This window comes from Lissotriton vulgaris, unplaced genomic scaffold (assembly GCF_964263255.1).
Source record: "Lissotriton vulgaris unplaced genomic scaffold, aLisVul1.2 SCAFFOLD_993, whole genome shotgun sequence".
Taxonomy (NCBI): domain Eukaryota; kingdom Metazoa; phylum Chordata; class Amphibia; order Caudata; family Salamandridae; genus Lissotriton; species Lissotriton vulgaris.
In genome coordinates, this window is record NW_028243902.1 from 53,211 (window position 1) to 75,501 (window position 22,291).

At 44.9% G+C, this 22,291-nt stretch overlaps 1 protein-coding gene across 1 annotated transcript in view; it reads right to left on the minus strand.

Annotated features, from left to right (window-relative positions):
* The window catches only part of LOC147668206 (centrosomal protein of 83 kDa-like), a gene marked incomplete at its 3' end in the record, with an annotated part of 171,203 nt that overhangs the window by 43,664 nt on the left and 105,248 nt on the right, over positions 1–22,291 (minus strand). The window contains exon 8 of the mRNA XM_086948705.1: positions 6,003–6,117. Coding sequence (XP_086804831.1) covers positions 6,003–6,117 — 115 coding nt within the window. The remainder of the gene's footprint in view (positions 1–6,002; positions 6,118–22,291) is intronic.

Genomic DNA, 22,291 nt, shown 5'->3' on the forward strand with positions numbered 1-22,291 from the left:
GTCACGTGATAGGTGACTCCTACTTAGGGTGACAGTGCGCATGGGCATCGACTCCATCTTCAGATTGTTTTTCGCCCTACAGGGTGATGATGGAGTTAGTAATAAATAGAAAAGAGATGTCCATGTGTGATGTATCTAAGTAAGATAGGTATAAACTGCAGAGAGAGACTCCTTTATGACCAAAGGGATAAGGTACTCTTGACCGCGCCACAAAGGATGGCAAATGTTTTCACATTTGCCATCCTTTGTGGCACGGTGGGGATTAATTGTCTTGGCTGACACTATGTGTCTTTATTTAGCCGGGAAGCCGTTACATCTATATAATCACAACATAAAGCAAGAATGATGCGAATGCTTAACCATGTACCATGGTAGGTTTTAAGAGATTTACAAGCGGACATTTGATATTTTATTTAAGCAGAACAATGTGGAGGAGTAAGACGCATTTGCCCCCCCCATGGTGCGAAGAACTGCGCCCTTAAATTTTTCGAATTACTAATTGATAAAAGGTACGATACCATCGTCTTTAAGAATTAAAAAGTAGTGATTTTAAATCAGGGAAGATTCCTTCTAGGTTTACCTTTTCATGATTCTTTCTTAGGAGTGAGAGCTGACATTTCATACAGTGGAGCTATTAATAAAACGACAGGTCTTAATACCGAAGGCTACCCACGAAATATAAATAAAAAGGTATGAACCTAGCTATGTTTAATATTAATAAAATCCAATACATATTAAAAGGCACTACCTAATAAAGTGTTTTTACCTCCCCCCCTGGTTTTAAATAGGCTGCAGTCACATATTTTACAGATTGACATGATATTATGAAGCGGGGAGCTACTACGGATGCTATGTATCGGATAGGTGGAAGAGCAAGTGGTAGCAAGAATAGTTTGGATGAGTTTTTATTCATTGTACCAACAACATTATGTAACTTAATAAAATGTATGTATTCCAATGAGATATTACGCAATCCAGAGTGAGAATATTGTTATTGGCATTCAGCCTTTAAGAGATGCAAGCACTAGAGTGCAGTTATAACAGAGGTATAATTATTATATTGTCCATATATTTGTTTTTACACAGGACCTTTAAGAATCAGGGAACGATATATAGAGAAAACCCTATCAACCCTATCAATCATTTGTCTTGATAAAGATGGAACTATTTTGAAATAACCATCGAAACGCGTCAACGCTACTCTGATGACATAATCTGTTGGAACGTGGTCTTGGGATTGCATAAGTAAAAGTCTAACCTGACCATAATTTCACTGCTATAGATGAGATGTACAAACAATGACTAATTTAGGTGTCTGAAATTGCGTTTTCTCTTTTGTATGTATGTATTTTCATGTCTTGTATAGTTTAGTAATATATGTCAAAGTGATTTTATGAAGCATATGGAATATATTAATACATTTTTTGGTTAAATTTATTGATTTTTATGTGATTTTAATTAAAGAGACATTTGTAACGCTTTAGCTCTTGTGTTACAATTTAATTTAAATGGCTCATCTGAGTTGAGAGATCTTAACTTACAAGGTTGAGGTCTTAAATGTGTCATTTGTCTTGTATTCAGTTACAGTGTATATGTTATCCAGGTTTGTTCCAAAGGGAACTTGTATTTAACTTATCTAAGTAAGATAGTACTGCAGCAGATAGAGGTATCCAGGGAGGCGGGTGGGCATATATGAATCTACTGCTCTACATGCCAAGAACAGATGCATACTTGTAAGTAGCAATTTCGGTTTGAGGCATATGAGCTGTAGATCATATACTTGTGCATAGACTATACAGCAGTGAAGTAGTGTGGCTCACTGGTTAGAGGCGGCAGACCCGAGAGCAGAGGACGTCCCGGGACCAGGGTTCGATTCCCGGCGCGGCAGGTTTCTGGACCAGGGTCAGCGGACTCGATAATTCTCTCGCCTCGGTGCCCACTCTGATCAGCGATCACACTCGGCAACTCTGGGCATTAGCTTGCCTCATCTTCACTAACGGCCCCACCAGACCGCCGGGGATGCCTGGTCTCACCCTGGAGATACCCATTAAGGGACCATCTCTCAGGGAAGCCAGGAAGGGTTTCGCAGCGGTCGAAGCGCCTTGGGACCCTACGGGTAAGTAGTGCGCTATATAAATGCCTATACATTTACATTTACAGTTATATCCTCAGCGGTGGCTACCTGTATCTGTTGCAGTTGTCTGAAAAAGTGTTCTTAACACAGCCTGGCCCACAGTAGCTTGTTGTTTTGCTTGCACATCTACACACTAGTGTTTTGTGAAAGTTTGTGGTGGAGACCAAGTTGCTGCTTTGCAGATGTCATCTAAGGGAATGTTCCCTAAGAATGCCATAGAAGCCCCTAGTTTGCGTGTGGAATGAGCTCTAGGGGGAACGGTTAATGTGCGTTTGGCTTTAGGATAACATATTTGGATGCATTTAACAATCCACCTTGCAATTCCTGCTTTTGAAATGGGATTGCCCTTATGAGGTGGGGAGAAAGCCACAAAGAGTTGTTTTGTCTTTCTAAAAGATTTTGTTCTTTTAATATTGTAGAGTATTGCTCTTTTAACGTCTAGTGTGTGAAGAGCCCGTTCTGCCATTGAGTCTGGTAGAAAGAAAAAACTGGTTAAGATGGAAGGCAGATACGACTTTAGGTAGAAATTTGGGTTCGTTATAAGAACCACTTTGTTATGATGTATTTGCAAAAATGGTTCTTGAATGGTTAATGCCTGGAGTTCACTTACTCTTCTAAGAGATGTGATAGCGACTAGGAAGGCTACTTTCCAAGTAAGGACCTGTAATTTGCATTTATATAGAGGTTCAAATAGGGGACCCAGGAGTCTGGTCAGGACAGCATTTAGATTCCACACTGGAGGGGTTGGAACTGTGGGTGGAATTATTCTCTTAAGTCCCTCCATAAAAGCTTTAATAGCAGGCACCAGAGAGCAGCTATATGTAGTCTTATAGATGTACATGCTAGGTTATATTGCTGTAGATGCAAGATATAACAGATAATGTTCTGAATAGAAGCATATAGAGGATTGATTTTGTTATTTGTGGAGTAAATCACAAATTGTTTCCACTTTGCTGTTTAGCATGCTATGGTGGTAGGAAGTCTAGCCTCTTTATTGATGTTCATGCCGTCTGTCAGGAGATTGAGGTAGCCAAACTGTAAGACTTCAGGTGCCAGATGGCAAGGTTCAGTTGACTGGGATCTGGATGCCTTATCTCTCCATGGTTCTGAGTAAGAAGCTTGGGTGAGAGGCGTAGATTTTGATGCTGAACTACTGATAGTTCCAAGAGGGTTGTGAACCATGGTTGACGGGCCCATATTGGAGCAACCACGATCATTGTGAGGGAATGCTGTTTGATTTTCCGAACCACTAACGTAATGAGAGGCAGAAAAGCGTAAGCAAATTTGCCTGACCAGTTCATCCATAGCGCATTGCCTTTGGACAATAGGTGTGAATACCTGGAAGCGAAGCTTGGGCATTTTGCGTTTCGGTGTGTGGCGAACAGATCAATTTCTGGGTGTCCCCACATGTGAAAGAATGGGAGAAGAACTTGAGGATGAAGTTCCCACTTGTGGATCTGCTGTCTTTACTGACTGAGCAGATCTGCAATTTGATTGTGTACTCCTGGGAGGTGTTCAGCAAGGAGATATATGTTTTGCATAATGGCCCATCTCCATTTGCTTTGAGTTAGGTGTGAAAGCTGCAGAGAGTGTGCCTCCCTCGTTTCTGTATGTAGTACATTGCTGTCATGTTGTCTGTATGGACCAGGACAGCTTTGCCTACCAGATGGAGTTGAAAAGATTTGAACACTAGAATAATTGGCAACAATTCTAGGTAATTTATGTGGAATTGTTTTTTCTGAAGGATCCACATGCCCTGAATGGTACGGTTCTGAAGGTGAGATCCCCAGCCGGTGAGCAATGCATCTGTTGTTAGCACTATCTGTGGAACCGGATCGAAGAACGGCCGTTCTTTGGAAAGGTTTTGTGTGTTTTACCACTGCAGAGAGCGATGTGTGCGGCTGTCCACCAACACCAGATCTGTTAGCTGGCCTCGAGTCTGGTTCCACTGACGTGCCAAACAGTTGTGTAAGGGACGCATTTGGAATGTTGCATAAGAGACGATGAGCATGCAAGAAGCCATCATCCCGATTAGCTATATGAACACTGGAGCTGGTAATGAGTGCTGAGGCTGACATTTTTTATTAGAGCTTGCATCCTGCTTATCCTGAGTGGGTTGGGGTATGCTAGAGCTTTTGAAGTGTCTATTGTGGCTCCTAGATATTGTTGTGTGCTGGATGGTTGGAGGTGGAATTTGGTGAGGTTCAACCTGAATCCCAAGTTGTGAAGCAGCTGTAATGTCTTGTGCGTGTCTGCTGTACACAGCTGCTGTGTGACTTTCCTTTTATGAGCCAGTCGTCCAGATAAGGGAACACGTGAATATGTTTTCTTCGTAAGTGAGCCGCCACTACAGCAAGGTACTAGGTTAAGGCTGGGTGCTGTAGTCACCCCGACCTGGAGGACTTTGAATTGGTAGTGTTGACCGTCTACCACAAACCTGAGATATTTCCTGTGAGCGGGGTGAATGGGAATATGAAAGTAGACGCCCTTTAAATCTAGAGTGGAGAGAAAGTCGCCTTGTTGAAGCAGTGGGAGCACCTATTGGAGAGTGACCATGTGGAAGTGGTCTGACTGAATGTATAGGTTTAACGGTCTGAGGTCCAGTATTGGCCTGAGAGAATAGTCTTTTTTTGGAATTAGAAAATAGAGCGAGTAAACCCCTGTGCCTTGGTGAGGCAAGGGGACTGGTTCTATTACATGTTTTTGTAATAGAGAGAGAACCTCTTGTTCGAGAAGAGTTAGATGTTCCAAGGACATTGGACATTGTCTGGGAGGGATATTTGGAGGAGTGGAGGTGAGTTCCAGGCAATAGCCATGCTGGATAATTTGTTTTACCAACTTGTCTGTTGTGATAGAATTCTAGACAGGTAGGAACTCTGAGAGACGACCCCCGACAGGAGTAGGATGATCAGGGCGAAGTGAAGGGAAGTCACTGCTTGGTGGTAGGGGAGTTGCGGGTATTATTACTGCGACCTCTTCCTTTACCATTGTAGCCTCTGTACCCTCGTGGCCGGCGCGGATAGGCCCAACAGCCCACATCGAAGATCAAGGTTTTTATATTTTCCTAAGATACGCGTCGAAAGGGAACGCGATCGAGACAATACCGTCGAGTGGTGAGGGAGTGCGCGTCAAAGGGGGTTAGAAAACGACACCGACCCGGAGCGCAGCAACTCACATCCGAACCCGATGGTGGAAAAAAACAATCTGAAGATGGAGGCAACGCCCATGCGCACGGTCAAAGACTTCTTCCAAGACAAAAATTAAGTGCAAACACCCGAGCCCAACACCAGATGGCGATCTATGCACAAGTATATGATCTACAGATCAAATGCCTTGAACATACAATTATTGAGCCATTTATACAATTTATTTTCCTACAGTTCAAAACCTTGGGGGTGTGTGGGTACCTTTAATACCCACTGTTCCCATGTTTAGCATTTAAGTGTACAGGATAGGCATAAAACATCACTGTGAATATTTGAAAACATTTTTCAATTTAAGGCTATATGAAAGTTCACCATATTGCAATGAATGCTTCCTTGTAGCTATCTTAAGGACAGCAATGCTACCACAAGTACCCATAGCAAGTAAGATTTAGAATAGGAAAATACTCAAATGCGGATTCTGTGAAATTTGAATTTGAAAATTACAGCCTTAAATCCAATATACTGCAATTGTCAGTTTAATTTACAACTGCAACACTGTTTTGCTCATAAGGTTGTCTTATATGATATTCATATATTCTTTTAAGCTTCCAGTGAATAGCATATATACCTGTGCATCACAAACACAACTAGAGAAAGCTATTAACATCTTGAAAATATACAAATGTATCTTAAATGGTTACAATGCATAATATAAATGTTACCTTCCAATTCAGTTTGAATCTTTTCCTTCTCTCTGTCACTTTCACTCTTACTCTTAGCAGCTTCCAGTTTGACATTTGCTATTTCTATTTTATGAGTATGCATTAGCTCCTCCACCTATTAAAAAAAAGGAATATCTTTATTTCCTTATTTATTTATTCCCTTACTATTTATTTATTTCCTTATTATCCTTATTTTCCTATTGCATGACAAATTAAGAAGTAGGAAATTACATCTAATATTTAGATTGCCAAGCACTGACAACACCAATCAGTGCACATACACGTACAACTTCCAGGAACACATTCAGCTAGCTAACCAATTTATGCAAAGGTGAAGACCACCACATACATAAATACACTTGTGGACACACAGACTTGCACTTCTACACCCTGTCATGTTTAGCGAAGAGTCTACAATCAGACATTATGCACATTTACACATATATCTCCAGAGATGGAGACCACCTGACACACAGTCACTCATTCAGATTGGAGTAAGAGACACTAGCTTGTTCTGGTTGGTTACTTTTTTGCATGGTTCTTTATGCTGCCTTCAGGCCTTCTCAAAGACCTGAAAGAAGAGTTAAAAGGAGGAAACAAGAGAATGAATGAGGATGGAGCCCTGTGAATGGAATGATATTCTAAAAGGAGGAACAGTAGTCTGAGCAAACCTTAGGGGTTTAGTTGGAAAGCAGGAAAGAAAAACAGCAGTAGGGAAAAGGCTGCATAAATTAGGCAAGGTGGTGGCAGCAAAGAGTGTCAGGAATCAGGGAATGATTGTTTGGAAGGCTATCAGAGGAATGCCAGGGCAAAAGAGGAATATTCAGGTAGTAATGTAAATGAATAAACAAACACAGAGGCTCTCAGAGACAAACATACAGTCAGACAGCACATAAGCAGCACAAAGAGGAAGAGGGAGTTGAATGAACAGAAAGAGGGATCGATAAATGCCTTGATCCTGGCTTTTAGTCCTCTCAAACCTTAGATATTTTGCTGGCGAAAACAAATTTGAAGCAGAAGAAAGAATGGCGTCAGTCCCTGGCCTCTCATCGGAGAAATCACCTGCACTAGGTAATGGAATACTTCAGCAATACCTCATCAATCTTTTTCATCCTTCGAGCGATTACCTATTGGTAACAAACTAGTGCTCTCTGCATGAGCACAGCATGCTTGGCTTCTCAGATAAGAATCTCAATTTCTTTAGTACCAACATAAGAAAATTAGGTTTGACTTCAGCTACAACACACACAGCATCCAGCCCTCAACGATGTATTTACAAATGCTGGTCATAATATGTATCAGTTAACTGAAGTACATGAACAATACAACTCCCAAACTGAACTGATTTTGCTAAATAAAGCCAGAACCAAATATCACACTCCGCATACATGGAGTAGGCAAGCTAAATCTTATTGTCATAATCCTACTTTCAACTAAACTTTCAAATAAACTTAGGGCCAGATTTATATGTTGGTGTTAAGGGTACCACTGCCAACATAAAGGTCAGCCCGCCAGATTTAGAAGCGGGTGGACCTTAGTTGTGACCACGGTGGAGACTTCTCCGTCTCCGCAATGGTTACATCCCACCGACAGGCCAACGGAGTATGGGCCGAAGAGGCTGACCTCTATGTCTGCCCACCTAAATTAGATGAGCGGACATAGAGGCCAGTTTTCACTGGAGTCAAAAAAGCCTGTCAGAAAGAGGCAGTGAAAACTGTTAAATGCTCGCCTCACCATGGGAGATAACTTCCATGATGAGGGGAGCATTTTCATTTCTATTTTCAAAAAGAAAATCCCGCTTTGGGATTTAAAGAAAAAAAAACGTTTGATGGACGGCTGCGTCATGTTGACTGAGCCATATACCAAACTTTAAACAGCACTGCCAGGAACAGGTAGATGGTGGTTCCTGCCAATGCTTAAGAAATACATTGGCGGTCATTTCTAAATTTGGTTGCCAGGTCAACGGAGTTTACTCCATCCTATTATGGCACACATTTGAGGAGTTTCATGAGGCTTAACAAACATTTCGAGCTTGTATTACATTGTGCGGCTTTCACATAAATTAACTGTTAATCATTTAGCAACAACAAAGAGTAAAATGCCAACGTCTACATGCCTACGTTTTCGGTGTTTGCCATTTGCGCCATTTGCGCCTATTACATTTCCTTGCTGAAAATTGCTGCCATGCACCAATCATTGTAATGCAGCAAGTGGTGTAGCCCTGAATCACAGAACGACACCATCCGCAAAAAGGCATTAACGTATATCACATAACTATCCCAACAAATGACTCCCTGAAAATATCTGCTTTAATAACTGCACCATCCTCCTACCACACCAGTGGGCCAGCAATGAAATCACCAAGAGTGTATTACCATTTAAAAAATTCTACACTCCATTCTTAAACAACAAGCTTCCCAACTTCTTTCAAAAAATCACAAATCAAGTCTACAAATCAATCCTTGAAATTGCCATCAAGTCTAACCTAAAAATGTACAGTAAAAAAGGTTGTTCGATATTTGAGAACAATGCCTAACTTGCTGACTACAATCAGGATGGATCATCATACCTGGATATACAATATGCTTAAATAAAAGAGTAGTGGTGTGTGGCTCAGCAGGCCAAGATGGTGGTCAGTGTCTGACAGGGCTCCCAACTAGTAGCACCCGAAGCAGTGATATCCTCAGTGCTGACTGGGTATCTGCAGTTCAAAAAGCCCTCTGCGCTGTCGGTGGGGTCCACCGCCACTCGTAGACTGCTAGAACAGAAACAAGGGAAGCCACACTGGGCAGATGGCAGAGACAAAGATGGCGACCATGTAGCTCTGAAGAGGATCCGGGAGCCATGCCCCGCCGGAGCGGACAGACGCCCATCAGAGGAACAACCTCAGCAATCTCTCCACCCCCATGTGGTGAGGCTGGGCCAGCGGCTCTGGGGGCACATAGCAGGGCTTCATCCTTCCCCTCCCCAAGGCAACACAACTTTGCACATGGGCCCCTGGAGCAGCTGACGCCTACTGCCGCACTACTCCGGTGGAGCCTAGGGGCAACGCAGAGTGGTGGATCTCTGCCCTTTACCGACCACCATAGCAAGGGAGGACTGGGGCGGGTGCACCCCATGCCCTTGCCTTTCTCCTCTGTTTAACGCATCAATGTTTTATGACCCTAGCAGGTTTTCGCCGAGATTCTCTTCATTCTCGCTGCACTTTTGGTTCAGGTTTACACGTTTTTAAATGCCTGTTACTACACACTCACCGTCTTATCACAGGTTGCTTTTTGATATCTACTTTATACATATGTTTACCTTTAGGACTCAATGGGTCTCATTTTTTATATCACCCTGAACCACCTGATTTCATGAATGGTCATGACGATTATGGATTACTTTGTCTTTATGTATTGCTTTGAGACTACACAAGGTACTCCTCACTAAGACCTAGAATCATTTTCATTGTTTGTTTACAGAATGTTCCCCTGACATTACAAGAAGAATATGACTTACACAGATCCTAATTCTTAACATACCTAAAGCTTCACCACACCATAAAAAACTACTGCAAATCCCTCTGGACCGCCTCTGAATAAATAAAGCCTTCTAGTATTCTAAATCCTAAATGGCCCTATTGCAGGAAAGGGCATCTCTCAGATCTACAAAATCCTTATACTTAACGCCCCAGACCTGTTCATAGAGTTGTGCTCTCAGTGGGAGGAATGGCTAAGTCCCCAAGACGACTCAGACTGGAGGGATGACCACATGACATCCAGGGGTACTAGTCATCTGCTCGAGACTCAGACTTATAAAACGTAACTTCTTCAACATGACGTACCTTACACCATTCAGACTGTGGCACGTATGTACACTAGTAGTACCAACATGTAGGCGCTGTCCGGAACTACAAGCGCACTTTCCCTACCAGGTATGAGCATGCCCCTGGATCACCCAAGACTAATACAATCTTTTACTACACTATCTAGAGCAACTGGGAGGCCACTAGTTATCTCCCCTGCAGTTGCACTTTTAGGAGTCACAGAAGGGATCAGCGACATGGTCTGGGACAAAACCCTGGTGGGGACTGGAACTGTGCTAGCCAAACAAGACATTGCTAAATTCTGGAAGGCAGCGCTTCCTCCTCCCTTGGTTCTCTGTGAGTTAGCAATGAACTGGTGCACCAACCAGGAATAAACGGTCTACCTACCACGGGCATACCATGGGGTGTGGCAATGGCTGGTATATCATGGGCTACTCTAAACTGCAATCACTTTACTGTACTATGCTTTGGTATCATCCTTGCCGTGTTTCTCTTGCATGGCTTTGTAACACTGTGGCTTTTGTTGCAAAATAAAGAATACAAAAATAAAAGTAAAGGGGTAGTGCCCAAAATATGGCAACATCCATAACCCTTTTTCACTCTCCAATGAAGGCACAGCTGAAGTGAATCTAACAGTGTCATTATCTAACATTAATGCTATGTTGGGGATAGTAATCAAACTGGAGACAAAGGATGTACATTATTGAAAAGAAACTCATGACCTGAGCATCGTTTTGGACAACATCAGTCTACAGTGTGGAGGCCAAGACAGCCAAGGGGCACAATACTATTTTTAGAGTTTGATGCCAGTAATAAAAGGTGCAGATTATGTTTTCTTTCTACTATATTCTCCAGTCAGCAGCAATTAAAAACACAAACCATTCCAAAACTACATTTCCCAGAACTGCATGACATTAGTAGCAAAAAAGGATGTCACATGCCACTAATTATACAAGGAACCCTTAATTGCCTTTTTGGTGCACAGCAGCTAGATAAGTGTTCTGCAATTCTATCAGTCCAGTGATTGGCCAAGTATTGTAGATTATCTGGCTGTCCTTCTGAAATATCTGGGAAGTATGGTCAATTTGGCCTTTATATGTTTTGAATAAAAGTTGTTCCAGATAAGGATACAGTGCACGATTGAGATTGAAATCTGGGGTTTTCATAAAAAAAAGATGCATCAGCAAATACTTAAAGAATCCAGTTTTTAGATGTGTGTGTATGAGAGCAAGCCTGGTGAAAGAGTGAAAAGTGGAGTCATCTAGGAGTTGGCCTATATCTTGGAGTGAAGAGGTAGACCATTGAAGTACAGATATATATCATGTGAAAAGCCAGGAAGAGGTAGAATCTACCAGATAGAAGCGTATTGTGTTAATCTGGAACTTTTGGGGAATTGCTGCCCATACATGGGACTAGACGTCTCATTCTTTAAAGTGTAAACCTGTGAAATATGATGAATCAAAAAAGTCAGGATGAGATACGAGATCAACATGATAAGCCTGCTTATATAGCATGACTTATCACCCCTGAGGGTATCCAGGCGCTGGGCTGAGGATCTCAGTCGAAAAGCCAGGTCTTGAGTCCCTTCCTGAAGACCGCCAAGAAGGGTGATGTTCGAAGGTGGAGGGGAAGGGCGTTCCAGGATTTGGCAGCGAGGTGCGGCGGATGTGCAGTGTCTGTAGGAGGGCGAGGTACACACTGCACATCCACATTTGTAGAGGCATACAAGGCTTTATAATTTACCTTGATTCAAATGAAAATTCAAATGCCAAAGTAAATACCCAAGGGAACATACAGAGGATCAAGACTGTTGACTACACCCTTAAACAAAATATGGGTTTCATTTCTATTGAGAGGATATCCAGAAACCATGACATAGTGGGGTGGTCTTGTGCTCTATGTATTAAAGATCTGTAACAGAATTGTTAATAAAATGGGCTATATTATCTGCATAAGCAGCTATATTTAAGAAGGGTTTTATCAATCTTTAATGAGGGAATGCTAAAAGAATCACTTAGGGCCTTCAAATATTGTTCAAGGCCGGCGAACAGCAGAGAGGGTTAAGGACATACCTGGTGGGGCCCTACCTATATTAAGAATTATTTAGAAGTCACAATCCAGATACACATGATATGGCTGCGGGTCCATGATAAAGAGATTGGATACTTTTTAAGAAAAAAGACCAAAGCTCGATGTAATTAAGACCAACCTAAGGAAGGGTCAGAACACACTGCTGAATGTCTTTTCAGTGTCCACCAGAATCATACCTACTGACTGGCCAGTGATCGTAGTTATATCAAAAACAGCCAAATTTGGATGTATAGTGAGTAGTATCATGTGATGAAAGAAAATCATGATGCGCTGAATCCGCTCATTCATTTACCCTGGATGAAAGTCTATTGGCCAAAAAAGTTATATAAAACTTAGAATCATAGTCTATCAGTGAATTAGGACGATACGACCCACAGTCTTTAGGCTATTTGTCCTTTTTAGGGAACTAACATTATCTTTGCGTGGGCAAAGAGTGAAGCCATTTTGAAAAAAGCTAAAAAAGTGTAGCAAAAATAGTATAATAACTAGTGAAAATATTTTATAAAGCTCGGAGGGAATAAAATGCTGGTCTGAAGCGTTATCATGCAGAAAGTTTTTGATAGCGTTTATAATTTATGATTTCATAATTGTTGTTTCTAGTAAAATATGCTGGCTATTAGTCACACAAGGACAATGTATTGGCTCTGAAGAAGTGAACATCGGCTTAGAAGTAGTTACCCAATGAACTTGATGAAGTTCAGAGTAGTACTCACAAAAGGTTGAGATATTAGCAGCCCTACCCTGAATTTCTAACCCATGTGACTCTCGTATAACATCAATGTAATTACAGATAGCTTGCTCCTTAAGTTTCAAAGATACATTTTTGCCACATTTTCACTATTCTTAAATCAATTAAGGAAATACAGAGTAGTCTTATGAGGAAATTTGTCCCATAATTTATTTTAAAGCAGCATTTTGTGTTCATTTTTTTATAAATCATTTTTTTGCAAAAAGAGTGGGAAATTAGTTTGTATTGGTCAATTTCCAGAGTAATAATAGATGTTCTAAGGTGAGAAATGTAAGAGTTGAACCACTAATTACTGCACTTAGGCAGTACTATGCCATGCAGGGGGTAGCTGAATTTCTGTTAAGATCCACAGAATAGTTTTAGACATGTATATTTGATAGTCCAGGTTGGAATGAAGGTTTCTATCAAATTTTCATCTGTGAAATTTCATTGGAACACTGTAACTAAATAAAATGAATGCTGCCTAATATATCTGTTCAAACTAAGACTGATTGATATCATGCTGTATCAATGATTTTTCACTTAAGATATTAAGTGTATACTATTGCTTTGTTTAAATGGTAAAATAAAAATAAAATAATGTGAAGTTTGCAAGATAAAGCAGCACAAATCCCCTTCTTTCAAAGGTCTGTGACAGGAACCTACCAGTGTCATGAAACTGCTAAGCTCTGAGGTAATGTCAATCATGAGAAGTCAAGTACAATGTGCGATCAGTGTGGAGAGGATAGCCCAGCCTGCCGCTCAAAGGAGTGGTAAGTGCAGCACGGAAGAGGACAACAGTCTGAGATGCCATACTGGCTGTCCTTGCAGTGTCTTGCGACGGTTTCTAGTAGAGGCCGGCGAGCACAGGAAGCACATTGTGGTGGTAGTACTGGGCATGGAGTTATAGTACTTATGAGGATGGGAGCCACAAAAAGGTGCTCACTTGAGCGACAGATGCAGGTCGATGGTTCTTAGCTGCAGACAGGCTATTGCTACATGGGCAAGTCAAAGTGCAGTGAGACTTTGGCTGTCTTGCTGAAAAGACCATTCAACAGTACTGATACTGTTCATATTACTAGGGTATACCATCTGCTTTAGGTGTGGGCATAGGCTTCCCCTTAGGGAACAGTAAGCCTACCCATTGAATAGTCAGTGAGCTCACCATCTTTGGAATACAAAAAATGGCATGAGTTTCCCTACCAAATTTTAAACCATGGTATGGTCTCAAGCCCAACAGCCAGCCTATGAGGAACAAAAACTTCACTAGTCAATCTGGCAAGAATATAATCAAACCAATTAAAGGGCATCAAGTTTCTCCACTCGTAACAATATTTCTGCCTAAGTTGTACGATATTTCTGCCTAGGTCGGTGGTGAGCACCAGAGGGGCCCATGCTTGCTGTAATTAGATGACAGAGATGCCCATTAAAGAAGCAATAATGGACAATAAATGAGTCATTAACAATGGAATAGACAGGTGTTCATTTTATCCGAGTGAGCTGCATAAAGATTTTTTTTTAAACGCACCCCTCCCTACTTATACACTCACCTTTCTGCTGCAATAATTAAATGGTAGTCTGCCAGAGCAGAAACACAACTGATGAATGTGGGCTCATAAATGTGAATGATGCTTCCAATGGCTGAAGAGGGCGGCATTTAGATCCTCTCTTTGTAAAAATATTAAGAACACAGTTAACATAGTTCAAAAACTCTCTGGCCACAAAAAGAAAAAACACCACTGAGCAATATATAATTTTATAAGTCAGTGAAACATTCTCCATGTATACAACCAGATATTGTAAACATTTACACATTATTGCAAAAGTTGTATGCAGGGGTACCACATATAGTTGCAAAAGTACAACTAATGAACTTGAATATTTTTACAATTGGTTCTGATCGCATGTAAGAAAAAACCTTTTGAAGGGGCGTGGCTAGCAGCCTATGGGAATGGTCGCTGCCTAAGTGGGCTACTGTTTCCCCGATCTTTATCCTGCCCTATCCGATGCAATCCACGGCCCAAAATTAAAAGATAATTGCAGTGTCTCATCCCCTACCCCTTCTGTGAAGACTGGCGGGAGTTGCGGCTCGTGCAGTGGATTTACAGGTCCCGTTGTGTCGCCCCTGCCGGAGTGATAATGGCGGCTTCCCGAGGCATGGAGGGGGAGGTAGCGGCCGTGAAAGAGTGACAACGCTTAGCCTCCTGGAAATCCATAGAACGTCCTGAGGTACCCCATACACAGTGGGATACTCTGTGGTGTTTTGAAGGTGTCCAATCACCTGAGGCCGCTCCTTCGAGGCCTGGACGTCTTCACGCGACGCAACAACAGCTTTAAGCCTGGCTGAGAGGGGGCAGGAGGCCTGTACAGATGAGCCGAAGAAAGCGGGGGTGAAGCGAGGTCCCGACACTGGGGCTCCCCCTGACTTAGCCACGTTACTATTGTCATCAGAGGCCCAGGGAGCATAGGGGGCGTGGAGGCCTACTTCCTGGAGGTATTGGCGCTTCGCAGCTCGGAGAGGACCATGCTTTGCAGCATAGGAAGAAAAGCAGAGGTGGTGCGGCGCCAGAGGCCGAATGAAGGATAGTAAGGCGGCGGCCTCTCAAGCAGGTGAGGGGCGCTTAGCAACTGACTGCACACATTGGAGGGAACGGAGGAGTAGCGATTGGCGCCAGCGGGGGGTTAGGTAGCTGCAACGCGCTGCGACCGCCACCCTGAAGCCTGCGGGGAACGCAGTGATAGGCCTCCATAACTGGGCCCGAGCCCAAGAGATCAGCTCGGCCCCACATGGCAGCTCCAGGACTGGCAACACCGTCTGAGATGTGATCAGGCAGAGGTGCCCCGACCTTCGAGACTGACAGACATTGGTTTGAGTGCGTATACCCTACAGGTGTCCTGGGTTTGGGCGCCCTGCAGTGGTGGAGCCAGGGGGAGCCACACAGCAAGGTCCCGGTTTTCTGATGGGGAAAGGCTTGGAGGATCATTAAATATACCCCAGATTTTAGAACGCTGGCTCTCCTGGATTAGACTGCATGGTTCCAGCGACAGCTTTGTGTACCCTGGGGACCTGCAACTAGTCGCAGACTAGCTCATGGTGGTGGCGCTACAGCTCGGGACAGCAAGAAGTACCGAACCTGGGTTGCCCGTAAAGTGAAAGCCAGCACTTTATACAACGCTATACCCTCGGAGAAAGGACAGAGTGCGGGGGAGCCTCTTGAAGCGGGTCAAAACTGGGGCTGTGCCACGTCAACGGAGCACCACGAGTGGTGGAGAAGTCAAGTCCGCAGTACGTGCCACCAGAGACGGTGCGGAGAATATACGTCCCCAAGGGAGTCACATATAAGTCGGGTCACTCTCAATAGCGGGTTGCAAGGGGCCCCCGGTGCAGCCTTTGATTCTCGATTGATGCGTCAGCGGCCGGCGTGCACACAAGGCAACAGGAAGGAAAGGTCCCAAGGCCAATGCTCAGAAGCAACTGGCCAAATTTGCCTGGTCCAAGGCGGGAGACAAACGTGTAGCACCGCAGATGGAGAAGGATGGGGGGGGCAGTTGCCTCTAAGCCGGGAACGGAACCAACCCTGCACGATGTTATGGCGGCGATCAATGGGGTGCGTGCCTCGCTGGACTCAGTTACAGTGGAGGTTTCTCTCATCCGGGCTTACCTCCGGAAGATGGATGAGAAAGTCCAGCAATTTTTCATTGAAAGGGCACATAGAGTGCCGGGAGGCAGCCCAAAACCGGGTGCACCCCCGAGACCCCTTAATGCTTGTGTGTTCAATTATCGCGCAAGAGACATCATCCTGCAAACTGCGAGGTCTAGCCCCCCATTGAAAATAGAGAATTATGAGTTGCCCTTTGTACCCGACTTTACGGCCAAGGTCCAGGCCCAACATCACAGCTTTCAGGCGGTGAAGAGAGAACTGCGAGACCGAGAGGTGAAATACGCTATGCTTTTTCCTGCAAACCTGTGAGTGGAATCGGATGGTAAATCATGGTTTTGTGAGTCACCGGAGGCGGTATGGGACTGGATGGAAGGTTGGAGTACTGTGGGAGGCCACAGACTGGATCGTCCTGGCAGATCTGGTCAATACAGAGGCAGCAGTGCAGGAACAACGAACAATGGTCCAGCGGAGGAAGATGGCCAAAAAATGGAGCAGGACTAACACCCCCAGGGAAAGTCGCAGAGAACCAGCGACTGGCTGAAAGTCAAGTCAAGTCAAGTTTAAAAGTTGTATAGCGTACTACTCACCCAGAGGGTCACAAGGCGCTTGAGGGTGGGGGGGTGCTTTACTTATCGAATATCCAAGTTTTTAGTTGTTTTCTGAAGGATAGGTGGTTCTGTGTAAGGCGGAGGTGGATGGGGAGAGAGTTCCAGGTCTTGGCCGCTAAGTAGGAGAAGGATCTTCCCCCCATGGAGGATCTTTGGATGCGTGGAATTGCGGCGAGGGCTTGATTGGACGATCGTAGTTGGCGGGTGGGGGTGTAAAAGGACAGGCGCGTGTTGAGGTATTCGGGTCCTAGGTCGTAGAGGGCTTTGTGTGCGTGGGTGAGGAGACAGAACGTTATTCTCTTGTTGACGGGGAGCCAGTGGAGGTCTTTCAAGTGTCCGGAAATGTGAGCTTGGCGGGGGATGTCTAGGATGAGTCTGGCTGAAGCGTTTTGGATGCGTTGGAGTTTTTTCTGTAGTTTGGCTGTGGTTCCGGCGTAAAGGGTGTTTCCGTAGTCCAGTCGGCTTGTGACCAGTGCATGGGTGACCGTCTTTCTTGTTTCGGTGGGGATCCAACGGAATTTTTTTTGGAGCATACGTAGGATGTTGAAGCATGATGATGAGACGGCGTTGACTTGTCTGGTCATCGAGAGGGAGGAGTCCAGGATGAAGCCCAGGTTACGTGTGTGGTCCGTTGGTTTGGGTGCGTTTCCCAGGGCCGGTGGCCACCATGAGTCTTCCCAGGCGGAGGGGGGTGATCCTAAGATGAGAACTTCCGTTTTGTCCGAGTTCAGTTTTAAACGGCTGTTCTTCATCCAGTCGGCTACTTCTTTCATCCCTTCGTGTAGGTTGGTTTTGGCGGTGTTTGGGTCTTTGTTGAGGGAGAGGATTAGTTGGGTGTCGTCTGCGTAGGAGATGATGTTGAGGTTGTGTTGGCGCGCGATGGATGTGAGGGGACTCATGTATACGTTGAAGAGGGTGGGACTGAGTGATGATCCTTGTGGTACGCCGCAGATGACTTCGGTGGCCTCCGATCTAAAAGGGGGGAGGCGGACTCTCTGGGTTCTTCCGGCGAGGAACGAGATGATCCAGTCCAATGCTTTTCCTTGAATTCCGACGTTGCTGAGGCGTTGTATAGGGGTGCTACGACAGACTGTGTCAAAGGCTGCGGAGAGGTCAAGTAGGATGAGGGCAGCTGTTTCTCCGTTGTCCAGTAGAGTTCGAATGTCGTCTGTTGCTGCGATGAGGGCGGTCTCGGTGCTGTGTTTGGCTCGGAAGCCGGACTGTGAAGGGTCGAGGGATTTGTTGGATTCGAGGAAGGCGGCTAGCTGACTGTTGGCGGCTTTCTCAATGACTTTGGCAGGGAATGGGAGGAGCGAAATGGGGCGGTAGTTCTTGAGTTCAGTGGGGTCTGCTGTGGGTTTCTTCAGGAGGGCGCTGAGTTCGGCATGTTTCCAGCTTTCCGGGAAGGTAGCGGAGTTGAGGGAGCAGTTGATGACGTCTCGGAGATGGGGTGCGATAATGGAATCTGCTTTGTTGAAGATGTGGTGGGGACATGGGTCAGTTGGCGATCCTGAGTGGATGGAGTTCATCAGGCGGATGGTGTCTTCAGTGGTTATTGGGTTCCAGGCGCAAAGGTTGTTGGAGGGGGGTTTTAGTTCGGAGGTGAGTGGGGTGGACTGGTCGCCGAAGCTGGTATGTATGTCAGCGATTTTGTTGTGGAAGAACGAGGCTAGAGAGTCGCAGAGGTCTTGGGATGGAGTGATGTCGTTGGTGCCGGCGGTGGGGTTGGTAAACTCTTTGACGATGTTGAATAGTTCTTTGCTGTTGTGGGCGTTGTAGTCGAGTCGATCCTTGAATGCTGATTTCTTGGTGGATCGGATCAGTTGGTGGTGTTTGCGGGTGGCGTTCTTGAAGGTGGCCAGGTTGTCAGTGGTTGGGTTTTTTCGCCAGGCTTTTTCGAGGGTGGATTTCTTAAGGTCATCATTGAACCGGGGGCTTTTTTGCTACCTTGTTTGATTAGATGGTTTTTCAAGGGTGCTAATTCGTCAGCGCTGTGGGTGATCCATTGTGTGAGGTTGGTGGCTGCTTGGTTTGGGTCCGATGATTTGGCCCGGTGGTTTTGGTGAAGCGATGAGAAGAGCTGGTCGGTGGTAATTTTGTTCCAGTTTCTGCGGGGAATTGGTTGTGGGTGGTTGTGGGTCGTAGTCTTTTTGTAGTTGAAGTGAACGCAGCTATGGTCCGTCCAATGGAGAGCTGTGGTGTGATTGAAGGAGATGTGCTTGCTGGAGGTGAAGATTGGGCCGAGCGTGTGTCCGGCATAGTGGATGGGGGTGTCAACGAGTTGTTTGAGTCTGAGATTGGCGAGGTTGTCCAGAAGGGTGGTGGTGTTGTTGTCGTTGTTCTTTTCCAGGTGGAAGTTGAGGTCTCCCAGTAGAATGTAGTCCTCGGAGGGGAGGGCGTGTGGGCTGATGAAGTCAGTGATGTCTTCGCTGAATTGTGTGCGGGGTCCTGGTGGCCTGTAGATGAGGGTACCTCTGAGTGTGGTCTTGGGGTCGGTGTGGATCTGGAAGTGAAGGTGTACGGCGTCTGCTAGGTTATCGTCGGAACTGGTCGTGATGCGGATGGTGTTCTTATGGACGATGGCGATGCCTCCTCCTGTTTGGTTGTTGCGGTCCTTTCGGATGATCTTGTAGCCGTTCGGGGTGGCTATGGCGATGTCAGTTGTTGATGAGGCGTTCATCCAGGTTTCTGTAAGAAAGGCGACGTCCGGCGATGTGGTGTCGAGTAGGTTTCAAAGTTCTATGGCGTGTCTGTGGACGAGCGGGTATCCCCCGGCCATCCAACTTCATCTCGCCGCCTACTCTTCGACTGGGATTTTTTCAACCACATGGCTTCCGCACACACCTAAGGTGTTATCTCTCTCTCGGATATTCTCCGCTAGTGAGCTACCTGGCCCTGATGAAAATCCCTTCCAACCCATAGGGATTTGAAACGCGTAGGCCCCTTCATGTCCAGTGTCTGCTCCTTTTTTGGTCCTTCCCGTAGTGTGAACATATTGCCACATTACCGGCTATAAATTGTTGGATACATTGTTTTTGATTATATATTTGATTTTGTTGATTTATTTGATTTACACTTGTACAATCACTGTAGAAATTGTATATGTAATTGTACATATTGTAGCAGACCTAATACTCAGCACGGTTACATATTCGTATTTAACCGTGTTGAGTATTTGTAGATGTTTGTTGTATGAATGGTGAAGGATGATTGTGATATGAATGAACTTGGTATGCTTGTTGGATTTTAACATTTTCACTGTTTTCTTGTCCATAATAATTTTCCTGGTGTGTATAAAAATTGTATTTTCTGTTCGATTGTATATGATTAATACAAATATACCCCCCTCTTTCTTTGACCTAGACGTTAAAAATAAAAAGCAATTTATAAGCACCCCAGTTCTGAAGAATTCTCTTTTCTGGTGGTAAAACCCCTTGAAAGTATTATCAGTATAGGCACTTGTTCTTTGTTGGTTACAGTATTTAAAGAGGCATTCACCTGATGTGGTTTTGTTGCAAGAAACGCACCTCGTAGGACTGAAAACTAAGGCCCTCACTAAGTGGGGGTATAAACTCTTGGTATATGCTGATTATACCACAGGATCAAGGGGGGAGGCAATCTTAGTGAAGAAGAGTACACCTCTTATAGTTCATAAGACATGGGCAGACCCAGGGAGACGATTCGCAGGGGCAGAGGCCCAATGGGATGGAAGAGATATAAATATACTTTCTGTGTATTTACCGCCTGATCTGGGTAAGGCAGCACTGGAGGACCTTGGAGCTAAACTGACGGGACTCCTAGAGGGCACGTTAATCATGGGAATGAAATGAAATGAAATTAAAATAACTCTTTTGTAGCTCATGGCTACCCGGAGGCATCCCAGTGTTGCAGCTATGAAAAGAAGAGGTCAGAGATGGACGAGGTCAGAAATCCTTAATTTATAGGGAAAAGCCAAGTTTTTGTTTTCTTACGGAAGGAAAGATGATTGGGCTCCTGTCGAAGAGGGAGTGGCAGGGAGTTCCACAACTTTGAGGTGTTGTAAGAGAAGAGGCGACCACCCATACGAGCCTTATTGATTCTGCTGACTTGTGCCAGGTTGAGCTCGTTGGAGCGGAGGTTTTGTGTGGTTTGATCAGATTGGCAAGAATGTACCCGTTCCTGTATGGGTAACCAGTGGAGTGATCTCAACGCTGGCGGTGGTTAGTGCTCGTCAGCAATCTAGTGGCAGAGTTCTGCACCACCTGTAGTTTCTGGATTACAGAAACCAGAGCTCCCAGGTAGAGCGCGTTACCGTAATCCAGCCTCGACAGGATCATGGCTTGGACCAAGATTTTTTTGGCTCTGTCGGGCATGTTGAGGGAGAATTTTACGAATAGATTTAAGCAAGCAAAAACAGGTGGCCTCAGTTTTTCTGGCTTGTACTTTAAAAGTGAGGTCGTCATCTAACCAAAAGCCAAGGCTCTTGATCACGCTTTTTGGAGTTGGGCTAGCACCCATAGAAGGGGGCCATAGCGTGGGGGAATTGAATGATGCCTTCCTGCCCAGTAACATCAATTCAGTCTTTTGATTGTTGAGTTTTAGCTGGCACAAGCCCATCCACTTTGATACCTCTTTAAGACAGTCACTCAAACTAGTGTGGGACAGATCAGCCTGATTCAGAGAGACCACGAGCTGAGTGTCATCAGCATAGCTGATCAGTTCAATTCCGTAGGGGGCCACTATTTCAGCCAAGGGGGACATATACACATTAAAAAGTGTGGGGCTAAGGGAGGAGCCCTGTGGAACCCCACACTGCAAGGGTAGTGGCACGGAGTGGCAGTCTCCTTCAAATACCTCTCACAAAGAAAGGATTCAAGCCAAGAAAGAGCTTTTCCCGAGACTCCGATTTCGTTTCGGCAGGCCAGAAGGATACGGTGACTTACCGTATCGAAGGCGGCACTAAGGTCTAGGAGGATGATGGCCACATTGCCACCTGTGTCCAGGATCCTCCTAGACTCTTCCACCACCTTGAGGAGTGCCGTCTGCGTCCCTTGGCCCGGGCGGAAGCCTGTTTGAGAAGGATGGAGTAAATTAGAGGCTTCCAGGAATGAGGACAGTTGCTGGTTTATAAATTTTTCTGCCAGTTTACTAATGCCCGGGAGAAGGGAAATGGGACGGTAGTTGGATAGGTCTCCAGGGTCAAGGTTAGGTTTTTTTAGCAACGGTTTGACCATGGCCATTTTCCAGTCCCGTGGGACTGTGCCTGTTTCGATCGAGGTGTTGATCAGGTTGATAACTGGAGCCTCCATGATGGGCAGGACTAGCTTCAGGATATTGATTGGGACGGGATCAAGAGGGGAGCCACTTTTGATTGAGTTGAGGAGGGGGGTAACAAATCCTTGGTGAGTAGAATG